This window comes from Gastrolobium bilobum, unplaced genomic scaffold (assembly GCF_033153095.1).
Source record: "Gastrolobium bilobum isolate Gb01-03AN ecotype WA unplaced genomic scaffold, APGP_CSIRO_Gbil_v1 utg1608, whole genome shotgun sequence".
Classification (NCBI taxonomy): domain Eukaryota; kingdom Viridiplantae; phylum Streptophyta; class Magnoliopsida; order Fabales; family Fabaceae; genus Gastrolobium; species Gastrolobium bilobum.
In genome coordinates this window covers 484,160-511,138 of record NW_026898739.1, presented here as the reverse complement: position 1 = coordinate 511,138, position 26,979 = coordinate 484,160, and the positions used below count along the sequence as shown (strand labels likewise).

Here is a 26,979-nt window from a genome sequence, read left to right as displayed (position 1 = left end):
CAATCACACTTGAATTTCCCATAACAAAAATTTATCATAAAAAATTTATATTGGAAGAATTAAGTTTAATACATTATCTTTGTTTGGTTATTACAAATAAACCAAAGTTATTTAATCATAAATATAACTACTTTTGAATCATAATTATAAGAGTTTCTTTAAAACAATTATTGACTTTCACATGCAAAATTATTTTTATAATATATAGAAATTAAAAGCTTGTATTTTAAAGTTGATTTTATTCATCATACAATTTACTTATTTTATTTATTTTCATTAAAATTTAATTAAAATATATTTATTAGGAGTGACTTAATTATTTATATTACCCTCTTTTAAATAATAATGCATACCAATTTTATTAAAATTTTTATTTAATTCAATAATAAATTTTTTAATTTTAAATGTAGTGTCATTTAATCATAATTTTTTTTAATTTAACTGAATTTAAAACTGATTAAAAGGTTTCATTTTGCTTTTGGTACGTACATAAAAGGTTTCATTTTAAATTAAATTTTATTTATCACTAGATTTGCTTATTTTATTTATTTTTATTAAAATTTATTATATTATTATTTAGAAAGAATTATAAAAAGTCTAAGTTAAACAAATAATATATAAGTAGGGTGTAACAGTTGATTAGGTGCTGAACTGATTCGAACTAGTTTGGTAGCTCCAAATCTGAAGAAAACCACACTACATTTTCCCATCTTAAGTCACGTCAAGACACGCACTTCCGCCATCGCTCCTCGCCGGTAAGTTCTCTCTATGCGTCTTTCTATGTGCTTCGAATCACTATCTGTTTTTCATTCTCTGTTAAAATTCTCTCTCCTTCCCTCATTTTCGTCTTTGAATAAAACTTGTTCGTCGCTGATTTTGAAACTGCAAATCTAGATTAGGAAAAAATGAATTTGGGGTTGGGCTTTGATTTTGGAGCTCTGTAATCTGATTTTGTTGGAGATTTTTGATTTTTTTAATTGTAATTATTATTATTGTTGTGATTATTGTATTTGTTTAATCAATCAGTTGTATAACTAAACAATGGTAGCAAACTGTGTTCATGATCCAAGTTCATGATGATGTCTAGAATGAGTTATGACGAATTTTTACCCTTGCACTATGTTTTTCTTATTTTCATCCTTGCTATGCATGCCTTTAATTTTGTGAAATCCAATTATGCGTTTACTGGCCAATTCTGAAGTATCATGCTTAATGTGATTAGCTTATGTATTAGGTTTTCTTTTTCTTTTTCCTATTTTTTTGTAGGTCAGTATCAATCTATTGTACATCCCTGTTGATCAAGAATGCAATTCTTCGGGGGGTCTGAGATCAGTCCCTCACCACCTGTGCCAACAGCTTCAGGAAACAATGGCCATATGATGTATGTGTTCAATAGGAATGGTGTATGCTTGCTCTATAGAGAGTGGAATCGCCCGTTGCGCACTTTGAATGCCCAGCAAGACCATAAGTTAATGTTTGGTTTGCTTTTCTCGCTTAAGTCATTAACTGCCAAGATGGACCCCACTAGGTATGCTTAACTCTTGGATTTTGAATGCGTGCCAAATCTTTCTTAATGCTATCTTATTCCCATCTGAACTGTTTAGTTTTACTTCCATGATTAGTTTCTTAATATAGGAAGTAACTTATCACATTAAAAGTAATTTGAAGATTGGCTTTTCTCTTATTCTTTAATGCAAGGGATACTAATGGAAATTTATGTTACGATGTTGCAAAAATTGCCAAATTTCCTTCCATGTTATTTCTATCTTGAAGCATTTCTAATCTAGCATCTGCATTCTCAAGGATAGATTTTACAGAACACATTTTTTCCATATGCAATGCATGGAAAATACTTCTAAGTGTTAAAAATGAAAAGCTGTTAAGTTGGGACAGGGTACATGCAATTTAAAATGTAATACTTGATTCTGGCCGTGAATTCCAAAAAGGACATTTGAATAATGTTTATTTCCTCTACTCCTTGCTAATGTGTGGGTAAGTTGATGGTGTATGATGTTCCTTAATTTCCCTCATAATACCCAAGCCACATGCCCACAAATTTCACTTTTGGTTAACTTGATCCTCAATGATTTAATATGATATTGTTAGTAGCAGACCCCAAATGTGAGGAGAAATGAAAATGGGCCTAACGATATAGTTGGGCTAGGCCCTGTTAGTGATAGTAGTTAAAGTTAATTGATATTGTTAGATATAGTATACTAATTGGTATTGTTAGATATAGTAGATAGATAGTTGCTTGGTATTAATTGATATTGTTAGATGCAGTAGTTAGGTTTACTTGATGTTGGAGTATATTCCTCTAAGGAATAGTCAAAAGTAAGACATGAGAAAAGAAGAGGAGAGGGGATTCATTTGTTACAGTTTAGTGAGTTTGAGAGATCAGGTTCTCCAATACATGGGAAACAACAGTACTGTAATTATTGTTTCTCTTCCTGACCTTGGGTTTTCCATTGATCCAGGGGTAGGGGAGATTACATCAATAATAAAAAAAAAATATCGTATTTTTTCCTTCATTATTTCTTTAATCTCTGGACCAATTCTGTAAGATATTTGTTTATTCTGATGCATCTGTCATTTTTAATTCTGATTCTTCTAGATTTCTCATCTCCATGAACCTTTTATAACATATCACATCACATGCATATTTTATGCTTTGCATAATTAATATTTGATTATCAACAAGTCATGGATTTTATAATGGTTATTTTGTTTAATGATTAAAGGAATTATATTGATATTTTTGTTGCTGGTCTGTACATTTTACATTGCACTGATAGGTTTAATTCATTGTACTCCAACTTGTTGTGCAGTGCTGAGAAAGGAAACCTTGGCGTGCCTCAGTTACCTGGCCAAGGTTGTTCATTTCACAGTTTTCGCACTAATACATACAAACTTAGTTTCATGGAAAGTCCTTCTGGAATAAAGGTCAGCTACAACGATATTCTTGTTTCCCGTATATATTATTAGAGATCCTTATGGATACAGTCACTGAATATTCTGAAATTTAGTGACAAAATCATTTGCACTTTGGCAGTTTGGCTTTTGCACAATTATTCATTGATAATTGTAGTTATTTGGCACTTATTCTCTATTTCTCGATTATATATATTAATCACATTTTTTATCAGAAAAATGTTGGGTATATTGACCTAAGTTGTGATGGAAAACTGAAGAGGCAGAGAACAGTCAAAAAAGAAGAGAAAAAAAAAGTGAAAGAATTTTGAAACACTATGTTTTGATCTTTGGATTTGTGAGTTTTGGCCTGATATAATTTTTTGAGTGACTTACAAATTCATATATATTTTAACCAAATGTGAGAATGATTGGTTTTTGGCTTTGTCCACTTCGGTATGGCTTGTAAAGCTGCATGTTAGTTGCAGAACAATAAAATGTTTATAAGCTCCTTAAGGTTTGGTTTGAGGCTGTGGAACGAGGAAATAAAATGATGTTTATGTTGTGTGGCAAGAGGAGAGTGTTTAGCATGCTGCTTCGTGACAGAGTGATTTTGGAAGTTTTTGGAAGAGGAGAACCTAGAGTGCATTGCATGTGAGGGTGTTTAAAGGTTGACCATTTTTATTCAATCCAATCTGTTGTGTATCTGGTCATTTCAGGTCTCTCCCCACATTGTAAGTTATATGGTCTAGGGTTGGATTAGATAGTAGATTGAGTAAATAATCATTTTCGTCCCTAACTTATTTTTGTCAGGAACATATTAGTCCCTAAAAAAATAAAACCTAACCCGTGGTCACCAAAAAATGAATTGTTTAGCCACATACATCCATCCTTCTGTTAACCTAGCTGTATTTAACTTACAAAATTGCATGTGGAACATTAACCTATGATGTGGCAATTTGTTGGGTGACATGGACTCGCAGGTGGAAAATGACATGGCTTCTCCTTGTTATTTCCCCTGAACCTGTTTCCAAAGAACCCCAACCCTTCAAATCTCAAGCTCCTTCTTTTACCCAACGCCCAAACCTCCCGCAATTGAGAATGTGAATAGTAGTATTGAAGTTGAGATTGCTTTCATTCCACACCATCATTAACAAATTGTTTTTTTTTTTCCCTACTGAAAATGGGATCAGCTTGTCTGTGAAAATAAAAATTTGGAGCTTTGCTACAAAGAAAGTAATTTTTGTAAAGAATGGCGCATGGAAATAATTGTGGCATTGGCTTATTGTTGAAATGTGCTAGTTTCATCGGTGATTGTGATGAAAGTACATCAATTCAGTCACAAGAATTTGGTCTAGTATCCTTGTCAAACTGCATTTTTGGAATATTTATGAGTCCAAAGTGGTTAGATGATTTGAGTAATCTACGTTAAAGCCATTTGAAAAAAAAATGTTACTCTACAATTGGTGTAGAACAAGAAGGAGGAAACCAAAGGAAACTGAGAATACTGTAAATTATTTTTTATGAAATCTTATGACAAGATTCAGAAGCCTAAGACGGATACTAAAACCTTAAATAGGCTACTCAAGTAAACCTAATTATACATGGATAAGTAGCTGGAACTCTAGACCAAAGAACTTCTAATTCAAAGTAGGAAATAAAATTGTAATCGGACTAGTAATAAGTTATATTAAGACTGAAACAAATAAACTCTAGATTTCCTAATTGCAAACCCAGAATTCCAAGGTATAGTACACAAGAAAAATAGAGTAAGTATAAAAATAATCTCTCCATTCTCCATCAACAAGAGCCTTTCCATTTTATGTTCGCATACTGATAGGAACTAGGTATTTTATTACAAAAAATAGGGATAAATCTCTATTATAGATAGGGGTGTCAATTCTTGACCCGACACAAAACGAAAATTTGTGTTCGGGTTGACCCATATTTATATTCATGTTGTGTTCATGTTGGCAAAATATGTGATGGGCCATGAGCCTGAAAGTTAGGGAATTAGTTAGTGTTATGGAAACTATTCTAGAATATTCTCAAATAATAGGATATAAGGAGGGGAGTGTGGGAGTGTGAGGTATGCATGTTTTCAATATTGGTTTAGTGGGGAAATTGGGAGACCTCTAGGGAACTCTCGAGCCTAGGTATTTGGCTTGAGGGGGAGTTGAGGCTTTCGAGGTTTATTTTCTGCATTTTATATTGTGTTAGTGTATGTAAAAAGAGGCTAGGCCTCCATTGTTAATGAATTTAGTATTGCATTTTTCTGGGTTCCATCAATTTGGTATCAGAGCACTTCCGATCTAAGGGGTGTTTCTATTCCAGATCTGAAAATAAATAAATAATGGATAACAAAGTGAACAGAATGTAGAGGAGCTTGGATCGATTGGAAGCAAGCATGGATCGAGTGGAAGAAGGACTGGATCGAGTTGAAGATGCTTTTCATCAACTTCAGAAAACAATTTGGACATTATAGATCGCATCGATCCTTGTTTTGCAGAAGAAAAAAAAGCGAGAATCAAAGAAACAAAAGTTGAAAAAAGAAGAAACGAAACAGAAAAAAGAATTGGAGAAGAAAAAGAAGATCACGAAAAGAAAGCAGAAAAAAAAGAACAAATCGAAGAAGCAATCAGAGAAGCAAAAAAAGAAAACACAGAAGAAAAAAGAAAAAAAGAAAAACAAGCAGAAGCATATGTAGAAGAAGCAGATCGAGAATCAGAAGAAGACGATGAAGCCAGAGCTAAAAACACAGAAGAACGATCAGAACGAACGCAGTAGATCGACAAAAATGAAGTTAAAGCGAAAACAGAAGAAGAGAACGCAGAATCAAACCAAGAAAAAGAAGAAATTCAAGACGGAGATGAGGAGTGTGAGGCAGAAAGTCAGGGAAAACTTTGAGGTGTTATCTACTCCGTTGAGACATGCAGATGACGAGGTGATGGCGGCATGGAGACATGCGCAGTGGCAGATTTGGGAAGAATGAAGATGTGGGCACAAGGGGTGGAAGAACGCGAAGTGATGATGGGGAGATGGGGAGGTGGAACGGGCTAGAGCAAAAATGGGTCAGGATGGCTTGAGTTTCGATCTGGGCTAGGGGGAAATAATAGGATAGGCTTCAATCCAAATACCCATAGGTCCAATAATTCTATAAACCAGAAATGTGATAATGGAGGAGTGGACTTGAGCACTCAAATTGGGTCCAATTCGTTTCAGCAATGGCATACAAACGATGGGTCTAACAATAAAGAAAAAGGGCCCAATTCTTTCATAACAAGGCCCAATGATTGACTTCATGGGCAGGGGCTGGTGATGAGTGACCCAGGAGAAAGGTAGTGGTCAACACGAAGGGAAACAATGAGCAACGGGAATGAGAGGAAAAGGGAAGAACAGTCCAAACGGCTTTCTAAATTCACTGGGGCGTTGCAACAAGTCATTGAGAGGACATGGTCAAGATGTTTCAAGCAATGGGACCCGGGTGGAAATTATCCCACATTACCTATCCCCTTTCTTCACCTTGAAGACAAGGTGGGTTTTGGAAGGGGAGTATTGATGGGCCATGGGCCTGAAAGCATAGTTATCAAATGCGGATTGTGGCATGTCGCGGCCAACCCCGAAAATGCTATAGCGTTATAGTGAGTTGCGGTTGCGGAAATAGCGGAATAGATATATGACAGAAATAATGACAAAAAGAAACATTTTTAAAGGCAGAGATAGCAGAAGTGACAGAGAGACACAAAGAGAATAAAAAATCCTTAAATTTTTTCTGTTACACATATAAATTTAGGACAAAATTGGCATTTTGCCTTATGACAGCAATATGACCGCAATTTTGCTGCAAATGCGATCGCAATGGCCGCTATTGCGTTTCGGTGCGGCGCGGGGCGGTTACTTGGGGAGAGGCACCGCAACGCCTATACGGCGCGGCTTGCGACGCTATTGCGACGCAATTAACTACTATGCCTGAAAGTTAGGGAATTAGTTAGTGTTATGGAAACTATTCTAGAATATTCTCAAATAATAGGATATAAGGAGGGGAGTATGAGAGTGTGAGGTATGCATGTTTTCGATACTGGTTTAGTGGGAAAATTGGGAGACCTCTAAGGAACTCTTGAGCCTAGGTATTTGACTTGAGGGAGAGTTGAGGCTTTCTGGGTTTATTTTCTGCATTTTATAGTGTTAGTGTATGTAAAAAGAGGCTAGGCCTCAATTGTTAATGAATTTAGTATTGTATTTTTCTGGGTTCCATCAATATGACACGCAAAAATTCGTGTCGTGCCGTGTCAACAAGCAAACATGCATTTGACCCGTATTTTTTTAGCTATTTACTGTTTTGACTAATTCGTGTCGTGTCGTGTCGTGTCAACTCGTACAAAAAGTGATTCGTGTTGGTGTCAAGAACTCATAAATTTCATTTTGCGTGTTATCCGTGTCGTGTTGTGTCAACTCTCAGAATTTGTTGATCGTGTTTGTGTTGAAGGTTTTGACACCAGTACAAATTTGTGTCGTGTTCGTGTTGATATATTCATGTCGTGTCAACCCGAATTGACATCCCTAATTATAGAGATCAAAATCACAGGTTCCTCACCTCACACTCACAAAACAAGAAAACAAAAGATAGAAATATTGCAGGGTATTATGATCCAATTACTAGGTATGGGACTTGGAGTCCTACATCGGAAACATAAGATTCTAGTGTGAGGTTTATTTGGATTTTGAGCTCTCTTATCTTACAAACTAACTTTTGGGCGAGGCTTTCCTAAGGTTCGTGTCAATAGGTATTAGAGCTTCCACTATGTCTCCTAGCTGCAATCGAGTGGTGCAACTGGTTACATTGGCATTGCAGTGTTCGCCCAGGGCTAATAAAAAACTAGCACCAAGCCAGGCCGCGTGGGAGCCGGGTCTGTAGAGTGTGGTGGGATGTTACGATCCAATTGCAAGGTATGGAACTTGGAGTCCCACATTGGAAACATAAGGTTCTAGTGTTGAGTTTATATGGACTTTAAGCTCTCCTACCTTACAAGCTAGCTTTTGGAGGGAGTCTCTCCCAAGGTTTGTATCATAACGCTTAAAGGGTTTGATTCCTCCCTACCCTAAGCCCCAATTCCTTATTGAGTAACTGCCTGGATTCCTACCCTCCCTCTCTCTGCCTTCATCATTTCGCCTAGCAGATTTCTCACCTCGCATTTTCCTCACTCCTACCTGCCACATACACAGGGTGGTTACAGCTCAAGTATGAAGCCTAACACATACCAATTCAGATTTGGGGGAAGATCCACTTCTATCTTGGCATTTTTTTACTTTCCAACCATGGTTTGAATGGAAGCTATACTCATTCGTAGTTCCTAATTTTTCTTGTTCTTATCCCATTTTGATAATTTTCATTTTAATCTGTTTACCATGCGTCGCATTAGGCAAAATGTTTTATTTTAGGAATTGAGGCTGTAACATTCATATTTCACTAGATATATGGTGAGCTTTTACTTCAAATCTTTGGTATTGTTGTGTATAACTCAAGGAAAATAAGTTAATAACTATAGTATAGTTCTGTTCTCTCAATTGTTCGGTATGTATTTAGCTGAGGTTCTAATTTGGAATTGTAACATTCATGCTTTTATGATGTTATGACCTCTATGTCTGGCATTGGTCTATCAAAGCATAAATGGTAGTGGATAATTGAGTTTGGTGGGTTTCCCTGAAATTTTCTTTCGGAGGGTTTTGTCTTAAAAGTTGGGTAAAGTAAGATGTCCTACTATACTTAGCCTTAGTAACACCATGAGCTATTTTACCAATTAAAAATATATATTTCTGCAAAGCGAAAACAGTCACAAAAACTATCAAATTATACTTTCAGTAGCAATATTCATTTATAGGTGCTTGTTATGATGATCCTAATGTGACTGCCATGATTTCCGTGCTTCTTGCAGATTATCTTGGTGACTCATCCTAGAACTGGTGATCTACGGGAATCCCTAAAGTATATCTACAATTTGTATGTTGAATATGTTGTCAAGAATCCACTCTATACGCCCGGGTCTCCTATTAGGTAACAGAATTTATACTTCCCTGTAAACGACATACATGTCCATTTACTAAAAAAGAATAATATACTTGTCTTTTGAATATGTGGTCTCATATTATCATCCATGGGCTGTCCCATCATTAAGTGGCATCATTGTATACCTTTAATACAAAGTTGCTGTCTTAACCCCAAGGAGTTGCACTAGTAATGGAGGTGAGCATGCTGCATGTGACATATGATTAGGCAGTGTCATAGGTTCAAATCCTATTTTTTCCAATTCAAAGACTTGGCCTCTAGGAATAACCCTGTTAATCTCTCAATTCCATTGTGGATGGCTTGCTTTTGGTCGAACCAAGAAGTTGGATTACTTGAAATGGGTCTATAAGCTGGCCTGGACACCACTTAACCTCAATACTAGAAAAGAAAAAAGAAAAAAGAAAAGGGATATGGCTGTCATATCATAACCATCACACATTCTTATGATCCTTCCTAGTACCCAAGCTGTGCAGAGCTTTCAAAGTGGACTGGTGAACTTGTGTCAAAAGGCCTCTCGAAGATACAATCTTTTCCTATTTCCTATAGTAAAACCAGACCAATTATTAATAAAATTGTTTCAATACAGTAAATGAGAATTGAACCCACTACCACTGGTTAGTAACTATTGTCTTTTAACACTACTCATGGCTATTATGAATTAATTCTCTCAAAAGCTTAAGTTGTTAGGTGAAGACACATAATTGGGTTTATATTACATCTCTAACATGTCTCCTCCGCAAGAGCTCTTTGGATTTGAATGATGAATAATGCATAGACCACCCACCTTGTGCTGAAGTTTAACTTCTTTTTTTTATTAGAACTGTAAAGAACCTTTGGGATACACCACCCCAAAAGCTAGCTCAAAGGGTGGGAGTGTCCAAGGCCTTATAAGCTCCACATTAGTTGCACATACAACCAATGTGAGACTATATATCTCAACACACCCCTTTACATGAGAGCCCATTGGGCTTGAAGAGTGGACAATGTAACAGGCCCAACCTACCTGTGCTAAGAAAGTCCACAAGAGAAAGTGGGGGACGGCGAGAAGCTCTGATACCATGTAAAGAACCTTTGGGATAAGAACAAAGTAAACAACAATGATTAAACTATAAATCACTTGGTCATAGCTCCGGCAAATGTCCCAATGTTTTGAATGGAAGAGATAGTATACATCCACCAATGGGCCAAATGATAAACCACAATAAGTGGGGCGACACCACATCTCAACCCAAAACCTTAAGGCTGTAGGTTTATAGGTCTTTTGCACTTATATGGTTATCACTTGGTCTATGTCTAGTTGATGTGGTAATTTTTTATAACTCATACTTGAATACTACAACATCTTCCCCTCAAGTGCGAGACCTAACATCATGCTCCCCCTTAAGGACAGCTTCTGCAGAAGTCTTTTTTCTTTAAGTATTGGAGTCACACTAGCCTTTAGCGAAGGCCTTGAAACATCACCATCTCCAAATTCCCAGCACAACCAAACCTTTGGCTCTAATACCACTGTTGGGAATGGTATGGGGGAGTCCAAAACCCTTTGCAAGGGATACATTCACTAATGGGCCAAATGATAAACTACAATAAGTGGGTCGACACCACACCTCAACCCAAAATTTTAAGGTTGTAGGTTTATGGTCTTTTGCATTTATATGGTCATCACTTGGTCTATGTCTAGTCGATGTGGTACTTCTTTATAACTCATACTTGAATACTTCCAACACCCAAAAGATTAAGTGTTAGGTGAAAATGCATGAATGGTTTTATATTACATCTATAACAGCTATATAGAGGGCGGCAATTGACAATGGCTAGCGCCAACCAAAAAAGTGACAAAATTGAAAAATGACATGTCTCGGTGTGTGGAGCAGTGGCCGGCAGAAAAGCCTACTAACAAAGATGAACCAAAGAGAAAAAGGTGACCAGAATTTGTGCGTGGCTGGTAAGAAGAAAACAAATTATACCGACATTGTTGAGAATAATCTGGTCCAAACTACAAAGAACCAATCCCTATTTATACTAATACTATCTCAGTTAAATAGAATACAAATCATGAAATATATGAAAATATAGAAACTAATCCCAAGAGACCATCTATGATATTACAAACCATTTTAAGGTATAATCATAATATTATAAGATATCTTCTAAATATTTTAATTATAGTATATCATTTTGCGCTCTACTGCGATGCTCAGTAGAATGTCTGCTAGCCCAATGGAATATTCTGGCCCTAACCCAATTCAGCCCGTGAGCTAGTGAGCAATGAGTTTCTCCATGATAGGTTTTAGGCTTGTAGCCTATTCACATTCACTTTTGATGTGATCTTGCATGCTTGATTTCAGGAGCTAAATAGATCGGGGTCCTTGAAAGTTGTGCCGCTTGCGTTTTAGGAAATAAGTCATCTAAGCATATCTATTGTCTAATATCTGGCAAACTCCGCCTATGTATGCTTGCATGCATGGTCTGTCCCAAGCCAGGATAAAGGAAGTGGGTTGGCATCAGATGTAGCGAACCATCCATAAAAAGCAGCTGTATTTGTGAGATGAACCCTTATGATTTTTCTTTGGGGCGTACCTTCATAGCGACGCGTTGCATCGGGCCCCGAGTGTAGCGAAAAATGGGCTAGGGCCCTTGCCACAAGACAAATCGGGCCCCAAGTGTAGTGATAAATGAGCTAGGGTCCTTGCCTTAAGGCAAGGCGCCAGGTCTTCACTCGGATTTGGTTAGAAGTATGTCAAGGTCCCAACACGTGGATGGGCGAGCGTGGCGGGCGAGTATATCCCAGGGGTTAAGGATCCGTTTGGGAAGTTGGAACATAGGAACCTTAACGAGTAAATTGTGGGAGTTACCAGATGTTTTTGCTAGAAGGAAAATGAATATTGTTTGCTTACAGAAAACTAAGTGGGTTGGAGAAAAGGCCAAGGAAGTGGATGGAACTGGTTTCAAGTTATGGTACACAGGTATAAACAAGAGTCGAAATAGTGTTGAAATTATGATCGATAAAAGTTTCAGAGATAAAGTTGTTGACGTCAAAAGAAAATGCGATAGGATTATTCTGGTTAAGCTTGTAGTGGGTGATTTAATCTTGAATATCCTCAGTGTGTATGCACCCAAAGTTGGATTGCAACCAAATGATAAGAGCCAATTTTGGAAAGACTTGAAGGAGGTTTTGAGGGGAATACTACAAGAGGAGAAGATTTTCTTAGAAGTAGATCTAAATGGTCATGTTGGTAAAAATAATAGAGGTTTTGATTGAATTCATGGAGGTTTTGGCTATGGGACCGAAGAAGATATCTTGAACGTTGCACTAGCCTAGATTTGATGCTAGCAATCACCTTTTTTTCTAAAAAAGGAGTTACATCTAATCGCATATCACAGTGGCCAAAATCATAGTCAGATTGATTTCTTTATGGCTAGAAGAGAAGATAGAACTTCTTGTGTCGACTGTAATATCTACCCAAGAGAGTGTGTCGCTACGCAACATAAGCTGGTAGTCCTGGAGGTTCGGTTCAAAAAAGTACTTACAATGAGGAAGATGGCCCATAACCCAAGGATAAGATAGTGTAAGCTTAAGGAGGAAAAAGAGAGTTAAATGAAAGAATGTTGCATGAAGGACCTTGGGAGTTTGATGGAAGAGCAAATGCAATATAGAATGAGAGGGCTATGTGTATTCAGAATATGGGAATGAGGGTGTTGGGAGAAAGCAAAGGAAATGGATTTCATACAAAGGAAACATGATGGTGGAATGGAGAGGTGCAAGAGGCAATTAAACAGAAGAAGAAATACTTTAGATCTTTGCATAAAAGTCCTAATGAAGAGAATTTGCAAAAGTTTAGATTGGCGAGAAAAAATGCAAAGAAAGCAGTGCGGAAAGCTAGAGGCAAGGTCTTCGTCATTTTGTATAAAAATCTTGGGAGCAAGTATGGTGAAAAATGTATATATAAACTTGCAAAAATAAGGGATAAGAAAAGTAAAGACCTCACCCAAGTTAGATGCATCAAGAATAAAAATCAAAAACTTTTGGTGTGAGTTAAAGATGTAAATGAAAGATGGATGAACTACTTTAACAAGTTGTTTAATGGGGATGGCGATAAAAGCAAGGTGGATTTGGAGGACACTTATAATAATTTGAATAGAAGATTTGTGCCAAAATTAATACACATGAAGTTAAAGAGGCTTTAAAGAGGATGAAGACCAATAAAACTTTGAGACCTGATAGTGTCCCTATTGAAGTGTGGAGATGCTTGGGGGATATGGTAATAAAATGGTTGACCAATCTTTTTAATAAGATTTTTCAGACAAATAAGATGTCTGATGCATGGAGGAAAAGTATGATTATGCCTATTTACAAAAACAAGAGAGATATACAAAATTGTTCTAACTATAGAGGCATTAAGCTAATAAGCCAAATTATGAAGTTGTGGGAGAGAGTTATTGAACTCGCTTGAGGAGAGATACCAAGGTTTCTGTAAATCAATTTGGATTTATGCCAAGAAGATGTACCATGGAAGCCATTTTCTTGATGCGCCAATTAATGGAAAGATATCGAAAAAAGGACTTATATATGGTGTTCATAGATCTTGAGAAAGCATATGATAGGGTTCCAAGGAAAGTTTTATGGTGGGTTCTTGAGAAGAAAAAAGTATCATCAAAGTATGTAAAGACATTGTTAGAATAGGAAATATTAGATATATAGATTTAGTTTAGATTTGTATAGATTAATTTCCTATCTGTAAATATTCTTTTCCTATTTAGTTTTGGATTAGGTCTGGGCTTCTCACTTAAGCCCATTAAGGTCTCTATGTATTGTAACTCTTTGTATTAGCTTTATATACAACATATTATTTTATATTCAAGTTGGTACTAGAGCTCTTTTGTTCTGGGGACCCTCGCTTCCGCTTAAAACTTCGTTTTCGCTTTAAAACCTAAGCCAACTGCTTATGAGTCCTCTTTTCCTTGTCGTGCGTCCTTCCGACAAGCCATCTAGGGCTGTAAGCTCCTTTAGAGTGATTTCCGAACGCGTCAACACCTCCGACCACCACCGGAACCATCGTCCATCATTGTTCCGGCTGCCGGAGAAGTTTTTCGGCGAGTTTTCAAACCAAACCACCTGCGATCAAGTCCCTCTCCTCCCGGTGACCAGTTCTGTGGAGGTCCGACCGCCGTCGCAGCCGTCACTCACCTTCATGCGCCACCCGTCTTCTCTGCGAGTGGTTCTCATGCGCCACCTTCAACCGGCGCGTGTGCACTGTTCTGGTGGAATTTTCCGGTCGTTCCTGGATAGAAAAGCTCGCCCTCTCCTCTTCCTTCCAGATCTGTGGTTGGTTCTTTGTGGGTCTCACTTTTTGTGCAAGCCTCTTCTTGATTTGCTATCAGGTTAGTTTCTATTCACTTGATTGTATACCCTTGTGATTTGTTATTGTGGCAGCATCTTCTCCTGCTCATTCGGAGATCAGTTCTCCCTCTTGTCCTGCCAAAAGTTCCCCTAATATCATCTCCAGTTCTCCACCAATATTGGGCCCATTACCTCTTCAAAGCTGAAGGGTTCTGTTAATTATAAGAATTGGGCCACCTTTGTTCGAGTTTGGTTCTTTGGACAGGGACATGGGAACCATCTCACAACTAAATCTACTGATATTCCTTAGGAAGAAAAATATGATTGGGAAAGGATTGACAACCAGCTTATGAGTATCCTTTGGCAGTCTATTGATCCAGACGTCTTGGATATTTTCTATTCTTTTCAAACATGCAATGAAGTGTGGGAGGAATGTTCAGCAGCTCTATTCTATCATGTCTCAGTTTATGGATCTGCGCAAATCATCTGACGCTCAGATGGAGACATATGTTGGCAAAAGTCGATCTCTGATGCAGGCATATTTGGATATGTTGCCCTATCCTAATGATGCTTTTGCATATCGGAAACAGGTGGAACGTCTGTTTATGGTTGCCACACTTTCTGGTCTTCCCAAAGAATATGATAATGTCCGGGATACTATCTTGACCAGTGGGAATCCTAATCTATCAATGACGTATCAGCGTCTTCTGAACCTTAATAAGAAATTTGCTCCTGCATCATCTTCTGTTGTTGATTCCACTGCTCTAGTTTCTTGTACTGACTTTCGCGGGAACATTGGAGGTGTTCGTGGCCTTGGTAGAGGCCAGGGAAGACGTGGCCCAGAGGACGTGTTCAGCGACCTCGTTGTCATTATTGTCAGCAACTCGGTCAATATGAGGAACGTTGCTACACGAAGTATCCTCACCTGCGACTCTCTCATGTTGCTAATATAGCTCAATCAGATATTGCTTCAACTTATACAGTCTCTCTCTCCTCTGAAGACTATGAAACACTACATACCCTTCTAAGGAAGGCCTCTCCTCAGTCTCAGCCCTCTGCTTCAGAAACTGGTGATCTCGTTGCGTGTGTTTCTCATTGTGCATCACTTGGTCCTTGGATATTTGACTCAGGTGCTACTGATCACCTTTGTGGTAATAAGGAACTCTTTTCATCCCTTACCTATTCTGATAATTTATCCTCTTTTTACTCTTGCTGATGGCACTAAAGCCCCTGTTCATGGGATTGGACAAATCTGTCCAACCTCCTCATTGACCTTGACATCTGTCTATTACATTCCTGACATCCTTTATAACTTAATCTTTGTTAGTAAATTGATCAACTCTCTTAATTGTATTGTTACTTTCTCAAACCATTCTATTTATGTCAGGATCCGGGTACGGGGAAGACGATTGGAGTGGGCCGTGAGTCACGGGATCTTTTCTACCTGGTTGTGCTGAGTCCTTCAGTTGCTTTTTCTCTCATAGAATCTCCACAACTCATCCACAATCGCCTCAGTCATCCTAGTCTTTCAAAATTGCAAAAGATGGTTCCTCTTTTATCCGGTCTTCAGACTTTAGATTGTCAGTCATGTCAGCAAGGGAAGCACATAGGCTCCTCCTTTGCCAATCGAGTCAATAAACGAGCTTATGCTCCTTTTTCAATTATTCATTCAGATATTTGGGGTCCAAGTCGTAGTGTAACTGTTTTAGGGTTTCAGTATTTTGTTACCTTTGTTAATGATTTTTCACGTTGTACTTGGATTTATTTAATAAAAAATCGTTCTGAGTTATTTTCTATTTATAAAAAAATTTCTGCTGAAATTCATACTCGATTTGGTGTTTCTATTCGTATTTTACGTAGTGATAATGCTAAGGAATATGTTTCTATTGACTTTTCTAATTTCTTAGCCACACAGAGTACTTTACACCAAACTACTTGTCTTCACACTCCACAACAAAATGGAGTAGTTGAACGTAAAAATAGACATCTCATTGAAACTGCACGGACTCTTCTTATTCATATGCATGTTTCTCTTCACTTCTGGGCCAATGCAGTCCTTGCCTCTTGTTTTTTCATCAACCGTATGCCTTCATCTGTACTTAATAATGACATTCCTTATAATTTGTTGCTTCCAGATGTTCCTCTCTATCCTCTATCCTCACATGTCTTTGGTTGTACCTATTTTGTTCATGATCTCACTCCTGGTAAGGACAAGTTAACATCCAAAGCCTTTAAGTGTATTTTTCTTGGTTATTCTCGTCTTTAAAAGGGTTATCGTTGTTATTCTCCTGATCTTAAGCGTTACTTTGTTTCCGCTGATGTCACTTTTCTTGATCAACAACCCTTTAATTCTATCCCATCTCAATTGTCACAGGTTGATCATGTTCTTCCTGTTCCTTTTCTGGACTTGTCTTTGCCAGCTGCAGGTAACTCTATTCCATATGAGCAGCCTATTGCTTCCATACCTGAGGATCGTCCATTTCTCACCTATCAGCGTCGTAAAACTGTGCCTCCTGTCGACTCGACTCTGGCTGACTCATCGCCCCCTCTTGTTGATTCTTCCCCTCCAGCTCCTTCACCAGAGGCTCTTCCCATTGCTCAAAGAAAAGGTACACATACTTCTCGTAACCTGTTGGCCTTGCTAATGAGTATGCAAGAATTGCGCAAGTATACGCAGCCACTAGTAATATAAGATGTATTTAGAACCCCAATATCGTTCCCACAAGGATCTTTTTGGAGAAAAAGTATAAAAGAAAAATTGCAATTGCTAAACTAAATTCTAAAAAAAAAACTAAAATTAAATTGGTTAAATTGAAAATAAGAAAAATCAGAAGTTACTATTCACTGGAAGGTTTCAAATTAAAAAGTGATGTCAAAAACTAGTTCGCTCCTCAAATTAAAAAAGGAATAAAATAAGTTGAGAAAATTATTTTTGGCATTTTCTGTTTGATGATATTTTCACAAAATTATGAAGAACTTAACTGAGTAAAAAAAAATCAGAATTGAAGACAAAAAGTTTAAGAGTTCTAATTGAAAAAAAATTGGGTTGGGTTTTGATTCCTTCCCTACGGCTCTTTATGCAAATTACTTAAGAAAATTTCTTTAACAATTATTTTTCCGTTGGCAGACTAAAATAGAATTTTAATCCCTTAAAATTCTTTTTTCTTTTTTTCCCAAACAACTTATCCCTAAGCTAATGGGATTAAGAGCTTGAAGCTCAGGTCTTCATAACCACATGGAGGAATAAAAATCTGGTAAGAAATACTCCCTCAAATAATTCCTTATTTGAATCCATGAGTTCAACTCGGTTTACAGAGAACAGTATTTCCTAATACTCTTCTCCCAACATACATAATCCATTCGGCCGAAATAGAAAAGGCATTCAAATAATAAGCAGAGTTAAACTTCGGAAAGTAAACATTCATATCAGAAAGGAAATTCGCATCATTCACTGTAGTTGGGGTCTCAAACACCCAACCCTTAAAGTGTTTAGCTCAAATCCATAAGGATTGAGATAATTAACAGAAGTAAAAAAAAAAAAACTATGAAGAAAATAAAAATGTGCAGAAATCTAAATCTACAGATCAAGAACTATTCACTGAAGTAGTCTCGTCACTGTGTTCAAATTCACAGAATAAAAACAACCAGCATTTACAATATTCAAAAGCTCAGAAGAAAAACTCCAAAAGAAAAATTGAAGAAAAGAAAATTACAGAAGAAAAAGCCACCTCCAACAAAATCTCCTCGCTTCTTATACTTGATCCTCACATGCATGGACCATCGCTCACCAACAGTGATCTCACGCGCTCCTCAAGTGCGCCACGTGTGTTCTCTCTCCACTAATTGTGCGCTCTTTCTTACTGCAACACCTCCACGAGTTTCAGCCCCAACCGACACTCGCGCATCACTTTTTGTAACAACTTCACCTCAGCTTAAAATACTGATTTATAAACGGTTTGGGCTAAATGATGGGTTTGGAAAAATGAATGGGTAAAATAATGAGTTAATGGCAGAGGCTTTAACAGAATCAAGGTCAAGGGTGCTAATGGTTAGACGCAAGGTGTGGATTCGGCTATGATTTGTTGTGGCTGGTTCAAATGCTGAGGTGAAGTTCGAAGGGGCTAGGTCACGATTTGGATGTTCAGTGGTTATGGGTAGATAGGATTCGTTTGTTTAAGGTAATGGGGAATAATCTGAGTCCTTGAGTATTTTTGAACCCCAACTACTCATGTTTCTCTTCTCACTGTGTTTATGAATTGGGCTGCACTATTATTGAGGCCCAATCTTTCTCTGCTGAAGGTCATCACTTTTGGGCCTGGACTTTTCTTTCTTTTTTTCTTCTTCCATTGGGCTCAATTTTAGTTTTCTGCATAACAAGTATAACATATCAAAGCTTTTGACAATTACATGTAAAGTATGATAAGACATACATATAAGAGGATTAAATATGTCACCATATCACTAATCCTATTATTCTAAAGTCTCTATTCAAAGACTTATCATAACCCTTATCCTCTTTATACATTTTTGAGCTATGACTGTCTTTCTCCTCTTCATTTCACCTTTGTTTCTAGTCTTTTTTCTGTTTCTATTCCTAAGACCACAGGTGAAGCACTTTCCCATCCAGGGTGGCGCCAATCGATGCTTGATGAGATGACTGCACTTCATTCCAATGGCACTTGTGACCTTGTTTTTGCTCCTCCAGAGAAGTCTATAGTTGGTTGTCACTGGATTTTTACTGTGAAAGTTGGACCTGATGGTCATGTTGATCGTCTCAAGGCACGCTTAGTTGCAAATGGTTTTACTCATATTTTCGACTTTGATTATAGTGACACATTCTCTCCGATCGCTAAGATGGTGTCGGTTCGACTGTTTCTTGCTGTTGTTCGTCACTGGCCACTCCTTCAACTTGACATCAAAAACGTTTTTCTTCATGGTGATTTACAAGAAGAAGTTTACATGGAGCAACCACCTGGCTTTGTTGCTCAGGGGGAGTCTGGGAAGGTGTGCCGACTTCGTAAATCTTTATATGGTCTCAAGCAGTCTTCTCGAGCATGGTTCAGTCGCCTCAGTTCCGTTGTTCATGCTTTTGGCTTAACATATTAAACCAAACAAAACATGCTTAATTCAAAGTCTAAGCTAGACTTTTGTCACTGTGTTTTACAAGGCAGAATGGTCACAGAGAGAGATAGAAATGTTGGTTCTCCAAAATAATGTTTCAACCTTTGCCCATTCACAGTGAATTTTCTCTTATCTTTTTCATTGGTAATTTCCACACCTCCATGAAGATGTACCTTAGTAACTTTGAATGGGCCAGACCATCTAGATTTCAATTTCCTAGGAAAGAATTTTAATCTAGAATTAAAAAGTAAAACATGTTGTCCCACTTCAAACTTCTTTTCTAAAATCTGCCTATCATGCCATCTCTTCATTTTTTCTTTATACAACTTGGCATTCTCATAGGCATTTAGTCTAAATTCATCCAACTCATTGAGTTGGAGGAGCCTATTTTCTCCTGAAGTAGTGGCATCTAAATTCAGCTGTGTGGTTGCCCAATAAGCTTTATACTTAAGCTCTAAGGGAAAGTGGCAATTTTTGCCAAAAATCAGCTTGTATGGAGAGCATCCTAGAGGTGTCCTATATACTGTCCTATAAGCCCATAGAGAATCGTCTAACTTAAGGGACCAATCCTTTCTTGAAGGATTCACAACTTTCTCTAAGATCCTTTTGACTTCTCTATTTGTAACCTTTACCTGCTCACTGGTTTGTGGATGGTAGGCAATAGCAACCTTATGCTTGACTCCATACTTAGCTAGTAGAGCTTCAAACTGTCTGCTAGCAAAGTGCTTTCCCCCATCACTTATAATGGCTCTTGGGGTCCCAAATTTTGTAAAAATATTCTTTTTCAAGAATTTAATTACCACTTTGGAGTCATTTGTGGGTAAGGCAGCCTATGTAGCACCGATACTGACACGGGACACGGACACGATACGACACGACACTCTGACACGTTAATTCTAAAAAATGTTAGATTTCGACACGTTAGTACACGTTTTGATATTAAATAATATTTTTAATTTATGTAGTGTATATTATATTTAATATTCAATAATTTAACAAAAAAATGAACTAAATTTATAATATTCATCAACTTTGCAAAGAAACATAAGATATCCCAAATATTTATATTAAACTCAATAAAATGATAATCGTAATCTAACAAATCTAATAGTTGGAACTAAAAACTCAACACAATGAAACCTTTGAACCTTTTATTGAGTTTCTATAACGCATGTTGAATTGTCGGGGAGTGTCGGAGTGTCGGAGAGTGTCGAGAAGTGTCGGACACGACACGTCAAGATTTTTGAAGTGTCGGTCCGCCCATTTGGAAACATAATCTACTGCAACCAATATATACTGGTTTCCAAATGAGGGTGGAAATGGGCCCATAAAGTCTATGCCCCATACATCAAAAAGTTCAACCTCTAAAATAGGTTTCAAAGGCATTTCATGCCTTGCAGAAATATTGCCAAGTCTTTGGCATCTATCACACTTGTGAACATATATAAACATTGGCATCCTTAAACAAGGTTGGCCAATAAAGACCAAACCGCAGCACTTTTCCCGTTGTCCTCATGCCACCAAAGTGACCACCATATGGTGAGTCATGACATTGTCTAAGAATTTCCTCTTTTTCTTCCTCCAAAATACATCTCCTAATGATCTGGTCAGCACATATCTTAAACATGTAAGGCTCATCCCATAGGTAAAATCTGCTGTCATGTATCAACTTTTTCCTTTGTTGATAACTTAATTCCTTAGGCAGCACCCCACTAACTAAATAGTTAGCTATGTCAGCATACCATGGAGTTGTGCTATTGGAAACCAGAAATAGTTGCTCATCAGGAAAAGTTTCTTTAATGGCTTGCTCAACTACACTTTCACTTTGCTGCCCTTCATTTAGCCTAGACAAGTGATCATCCACTTGGTTTTCTAATCCTTTCCTATCTTTTATTTCCATGTCAAACTCTTGTAGGAGAAGGACCACCTAATTAGCCTAGGCTTTGAATCTTTCTTTTCCACCAAGTACTTGATGGCTGAATGGTCAGTGTACACAATGGCCTTAGTGCCTACCAAATATGATCTGAATTTGTCAAAGGCAAACACCACAGCCAACAGAGTGAAAAACTCTATTTTTTCTTTGTCCTAACACAGCCCCCACTGCCCAATCACTTGAATCACATATTAACTCAAATGGCAGTGACCAGTCAGGGGCTACTATTATTGGAGCAGAAATCAGTTTCTGTTTTAGCTCCTCAAAAGTTTTAAGACAAGTCTCATCAAACTGAAATGGGGTGTTGCGTTCAAGTAAATGACTCGGAGGCTTAGAAATTTTTGAAAAATCTTTTATGAACCTCCTATAAAAATCATCATGCCCAAGGAAGGATCTAATGCCTTTTATATTAACAGGGGGAGGTAGCTTTTCAATCTGGTCTATCCTGGCTTTATCTACCTCTAAACCAGCCTTAGAGATCCTATGTCCTAGCACTATGCCTTCTCTCACCATAAAGTTACATTTCTCCCAATTAAGAACCAGATTTGTCTACTCACATTTTTCTAGCCCTCTTCCCAAATTTTCTAAACACTCTTCATAGAAGTCTCCAAAAACACTGAAGTCATCCATGAAGACTTCCACAAATTGCTCTATCGTATCAGTGAAAATAGCCATCATGCACTTTTGAAAGATGGCTGGTGCATTGCACAGCCCAAAGGGCATCCTCCTAAAGGCAAAAATGCCATAGGGACAAGTGAAAATGGTCTTTGGCTGATCTTCAGGGGCTAAGGCTATTTGATTATAGCCTAAATAGCCATCAACAAAACAATAAAATTCCCTACCAGCCAATCTGTCCAGCATCTGATCTATAAAAGGTAAGGGAAAATGGTCCTTCCTAGTGGCTTTGTTTATTTCTCTGTAATCCATACAGATCCTCCAACCAGTGATAGTCCTAGTGGGTATCAATTTTTTTTTCTCATTTTCTATAACAATGATCCCACCCTTTTTTGGAACACATTGCACTGGGCTAACCCTGTTGCTGTCCGAAACAGGGTATATAACACCTGCTTCCAGCCACTTAATAATTTCCTTTTTCACCACCTCCTTCATAATTGGGTTAAGTCTTCTCTGTTGCTCCCTAGAGCTGTTATTTGGGTCTGTCAAAAGGATTTTGTGCATGCAATAAGAGGGGCTAATACCTTTAATATCTGCAAAAGACCAACCTATAGCCCTCTTAAATTTTTTTAGAACAGCCAGCAGCTGCTCTTCTTCCAAAACAGTGAGCAAATTAGACACAATGGCTGGCAAAGTGTCTTTTTCTCCTAAATAAGCATACCTAAGATGATTAGGTAGAGGCTTGAGCTCTAAAATGGGAGGCTCTTCAATTGAAGGTTTGGGAATTTTAAAACCTCTTTTGGTAAGTTCTAGTGACTCAAAGTTCTTGTTTTTCCAATTGGGAATGGACCTAGTATTCAACCATTTGTCCTACTGACTTCCAAACTCTCACACATTTTGGTTTCTAATGGGTCCACTGATTCTGCCTCTATCATCATTTGCTGGACAGCATGGTCAATTATATCTATCATTGAGCATTCCTCAAACTCTCTTGGGTACTTCAAGGCTTTTAAAATGTTAAATTTTACTTGTTCCCCATTCACATTCATGGACAACTCTCCTTCTTTAACATGAATTACACCCACCAGTGGCTAAGAAAGTCCTCCCTAAAATTATAGGTACCTCCTTATCTTCCTCATAGTCTAAAATGATGAAGTCATCTGGTAGGATAAACTTATCCACCTTGACCAAAACATTTTCAACTGACTAAGAACCTATCTGCTAGTTGCAAGGTAACAGTTGTAGGGCTGGGTTCTCCTACCTTTAGCTTCTTAACAACACTCATAGGCATCAAATTTATACTAGCACCTAAGTCACACAATGCTCTGCCTATGTAATGGTCTCCTATGGTGCAAGGGATTGTAAAACTGCCTGGATCCTCTAATTTGGGAGGTATCTTGCTAAGCATATACTGGTTGCTCTCTTATGTAAGACCAACATTCTCAAATTCCTCTAACCTCCTTTTCTTAGAAAGAATTTCTTTCATAAACTTCACATAAGTAGGCATCTGCTCTAAAGCATCTACAAATGGAATATTGATGTGACGTCGTTTTAGGAGATCAAGAAACTACCTAAATTGGTGATCCTGCTTCTGCTTTTGAAGCTTTTGGGGAAAGGGTGGTGGAGGTCTGTTGTTGACAACATGTGTCTCAACAGTGGGCTTAGATGCTTAACTCTTTGGAGGTGGATTTTCCTTTGAAATAGTCCCTAAAAAAGGATCTATTTGGGTCTGAATTTCTAGTTCAACCAGAACAGGCAAAGGATCACTAGTCTCGGCCTCTTGGTGGCTGTCATGGACTATGGGTGGCTGACCAGATTCTAAGTTTTCCTCTTAAATTAAACCTTTTTCTTGCTAAATAGCCTAGTTGGGACTCTAAATTCCTCAAGGAAGCAGGAATACTTTGCACTACAACCTCCAAGTTGTTTTGCTTAGTTTTACTCTTAACCAAATATTTCCTCAACAAAGCCTCTAAGGAAGAGGTTGAAGAGGAAGTCATCTCACCAGATTGGTTTTGAGGATATGGGGCTAAAGGCTGAGCAACTGTTTGCTGCCTTGGAGGTTGATAGTTTTGAGGAGGAAAAGGTTGCCTGGTTTGGGCATTGGAGGGTCTAGCTTGCTGCCCTTGCCTTTGAAAATATTGGGGCCCTTGGTTTTGCCTCCAAGAATTGTTGAAAAAATTATTCTCATTCCTATTGGGGTTTCCCACATAGTAAACAGACTCTAGGTTGGATGAGCAGCTATCAAACAAATGAGGCCCACTACAGAAAACACAAGTTTCACAAGTTTCATCTTTGTGAATAGAAACAACCCATGACACTCATTTGTGATAATCAAGTTGCACTACATATATCCTCTAATCGTGTATTTCATGAGAACTAAACATATAGAGATTGATTGTCACTTCATTCGAGAAAGGGTTCAGTCAGGAGAAATCAAAACGGCTTTTGTCAACTCTAATGATCAATTAGCGGATGTCTTCACTAAAGCTCTTAGAGGTCCTCGGGTTGAATACATTTGTAACAAGCTTGGTGCTCACAATATATACGCACCAACTTGAGGGGGAGTGTTAGAATAGGAAATATTAGATATATAGATTTGTATAGATTACTTTCCTATCTGTAAATATTCTTTTCCTATTTAGTTTTAGATTAGGTCTGGGCTTCTCACTTAAGCCCATTAGGGTCTCTATATATTGTAACTCTTTGTATTAGCTTTATACACAACATATTATTTTATTCAAGTAACATCAAGGATATGTATGATGGGGCTACTACATGTGTGAAAGCTTGTAATGGAACATCAAGTTATTTTCCAGTCACAGTTGATGTACACCAAGGTTCGGCTCTAAGTCCTTATCTCTTTGCCTTAGTTATGGATGGACTAACAAAAGATATTCAAGAAGTGCCATCATGTATGTTTTTCGCAGATGATATTGTGCTTATTGATAAGAACAAAGACGGTGTTAATAAAAAACTTGAATTGTGGAGAAATACGTTGGAATCTAAAGGATTCACGTTAAGTCGGAGCAAGACTGAAAATTTGAAGTGTGAGTTTTCTCTGGAAAGAGATAGACCAAGATCCCGTTCATCTACTTGGTCAAGAGGTACCTAAGAAAGATGCTTTTAGATACCTGGGATCCATTTTTGCAAAAAAGTGGAGAGATTAATGAGGATGTAATCATAGAATCAGAGCAGGGTGGATGAAATAGCGTAGTGCATCTGGGTTTTTGTGTGACAACAAAATCCCCCTTTAAGTTAAAAGGAAAATTCTAAAGAATAGCAGTAAGGCCCGCAATGCTATGTGGAGCTGAATGTTGGCCAACACATAGGCAACATGAGCATAAAATGGGAGTAGCAGAGATGAGGATGTTAAGGTGGATGTGTGGTTATACGAGGATGAATAAGATATGAAATGAAAATATTCGATGAAAGGTATGAGTATTACCAGTGGCTGAAAAAATGAGAGAACATAAATTGAGGTGGTTTGAGCCTGTAATGAGAAGACCCTGATGCTCCCGTAAGAACAAAAGTTTGTTACCAAGAACTCAACATAAAGAAATGTAGAGGTAGACCGAAACTTACTTGAGGGAAGATAGTAAAACAAGACTTAATGGAGTTGGATATAGATTGGTGGATGGTGTGCCTTAGAACGAAATGGAGAAAAGTTATAAGTATGTTGGAGGGTTAGACCCGTTGTTATTCCTATATTCCAGACGATCTCTTTTTAGTCCTTTTCCTCTTCATCTCCTCCCTTTTCTTCTTTTTCCCTTCTTTTATTACTTTTATATTTATATATATATTTATATTACTATTTTATTTATTTATTTATTTTTGTTTTTATTTTTATTTTTTATCTTTTTTCAACCCTTTCATATCTTTTATTTGGGTTCATCTACCATCGATTTCAGTTAGTTTAGGATAAAGGAGTTGTCGATGTTGATGTTGAATATGGTACCTGGAAGTGGTTGTCACAAGTCACTCATGCATGTTTCCTTAATACGATTGTGTCATCAATTAATTAACCTTATTTCTTTATATATATTTTTAATGTTGAAAAGCTCGAATTCAATTCTGATTTAATATATAAATTATTGAATTTCATTTTTATTTCCTCTTTGCATATAATGGGTTCAGGGATTATCTTTTATGCTTTGGTAGATTGTCTGGTAGGCATTAGAGCTTTTTTGGATTGATAAACTTTTGATGGGTTTTCATAGGTGTGAGCTGTTCAATACAACGTTGGACCAGTATGTGAGAGGCATTGCATAGAAGCTGAATTGTTTCCATTTAACACTGCTGATGAAGAACGCATGTGTCATATAATGCCTTGTTTTGCGTCGCGGTCACTGCATTACTAGTCTGAACTTGGAAATTCTTGGGATGTCCTCAGGCGGTTCATGTTGTTTCCTATATTGATTTTTTAAAGTTACAGCGATGGATGGTCTGATTATATTGATACTTCATAAGAATTCGTTGTCCAAAATTTAAACCAAATGAGCACACTTAACATCTTTTGTTGTCACTACCTTAGATACGCATGGCCAACTCATTTTGGTTTATGTGGATTGTACTGAACTTTTTCTTTTATAGTACATGCATGATTATATAAAGTTATAAACATCAATTATTCTGTAACTAAAATTATGATTCTGGTAGAAATTCCGTGGGAAAATCTTAGCAATATCCGTTTCTGTGATTATTTTTCGGTCATCACCAACTACAATTTCTACTATTGTGTCATGCGATGTTAAGACAGTTCGTGGCATTTGTAACGTTTGTACTGTTGGACTTTACACGTTGTAAAGGACTACAAGCGTTTGTACTTTTGCTACATAAACATGGTTCATTTGTAGATGTCGTAGACATGATGGGGAACCCTTCCATTGAATCCATTTAGTAATATCTTTTGGGTAAAAGCTTTTTTTTTTTTGGTAAACTTAAATTTTTATTTTTTCGATAAAAGGTACACATCACTATCTAGATTCTGGAGGCCTAATG

At 37.4% G+C, this 26,979-nt stretch overlaps 1 protein-coding gene across 1 annotated transcript; it reads left to right on the top strand.

The window, feature by feature from the left end:
• Positions 1-633: 633 nt before the first annotated feature.
• LOC133283748 (uncharacterized) lies at positions 634-26,654 on the top strand. Its single transcript, XM_061480661.1, has 5 exons — positions 634-755; positions 1,267-1,528; positions 2,829-2,943; positions 8,844-8,962; positions 26,199-26,654. The coding sequence occupies exons 2-5, from the start codon at positions 1,305-1,307 to the stop codon at positions 26,248-26,250; spliced, it is 510 nt and encodes a 169-aa protein (XP_061336645.1). The 5' UTR covers positions 634-755; positions 1,267-1,304; the 3' UTR covers positions 26,251-26,654.
• The last annotated feature ends 325 nt before the right edge of the window (positions 26,655-26,979 follow it).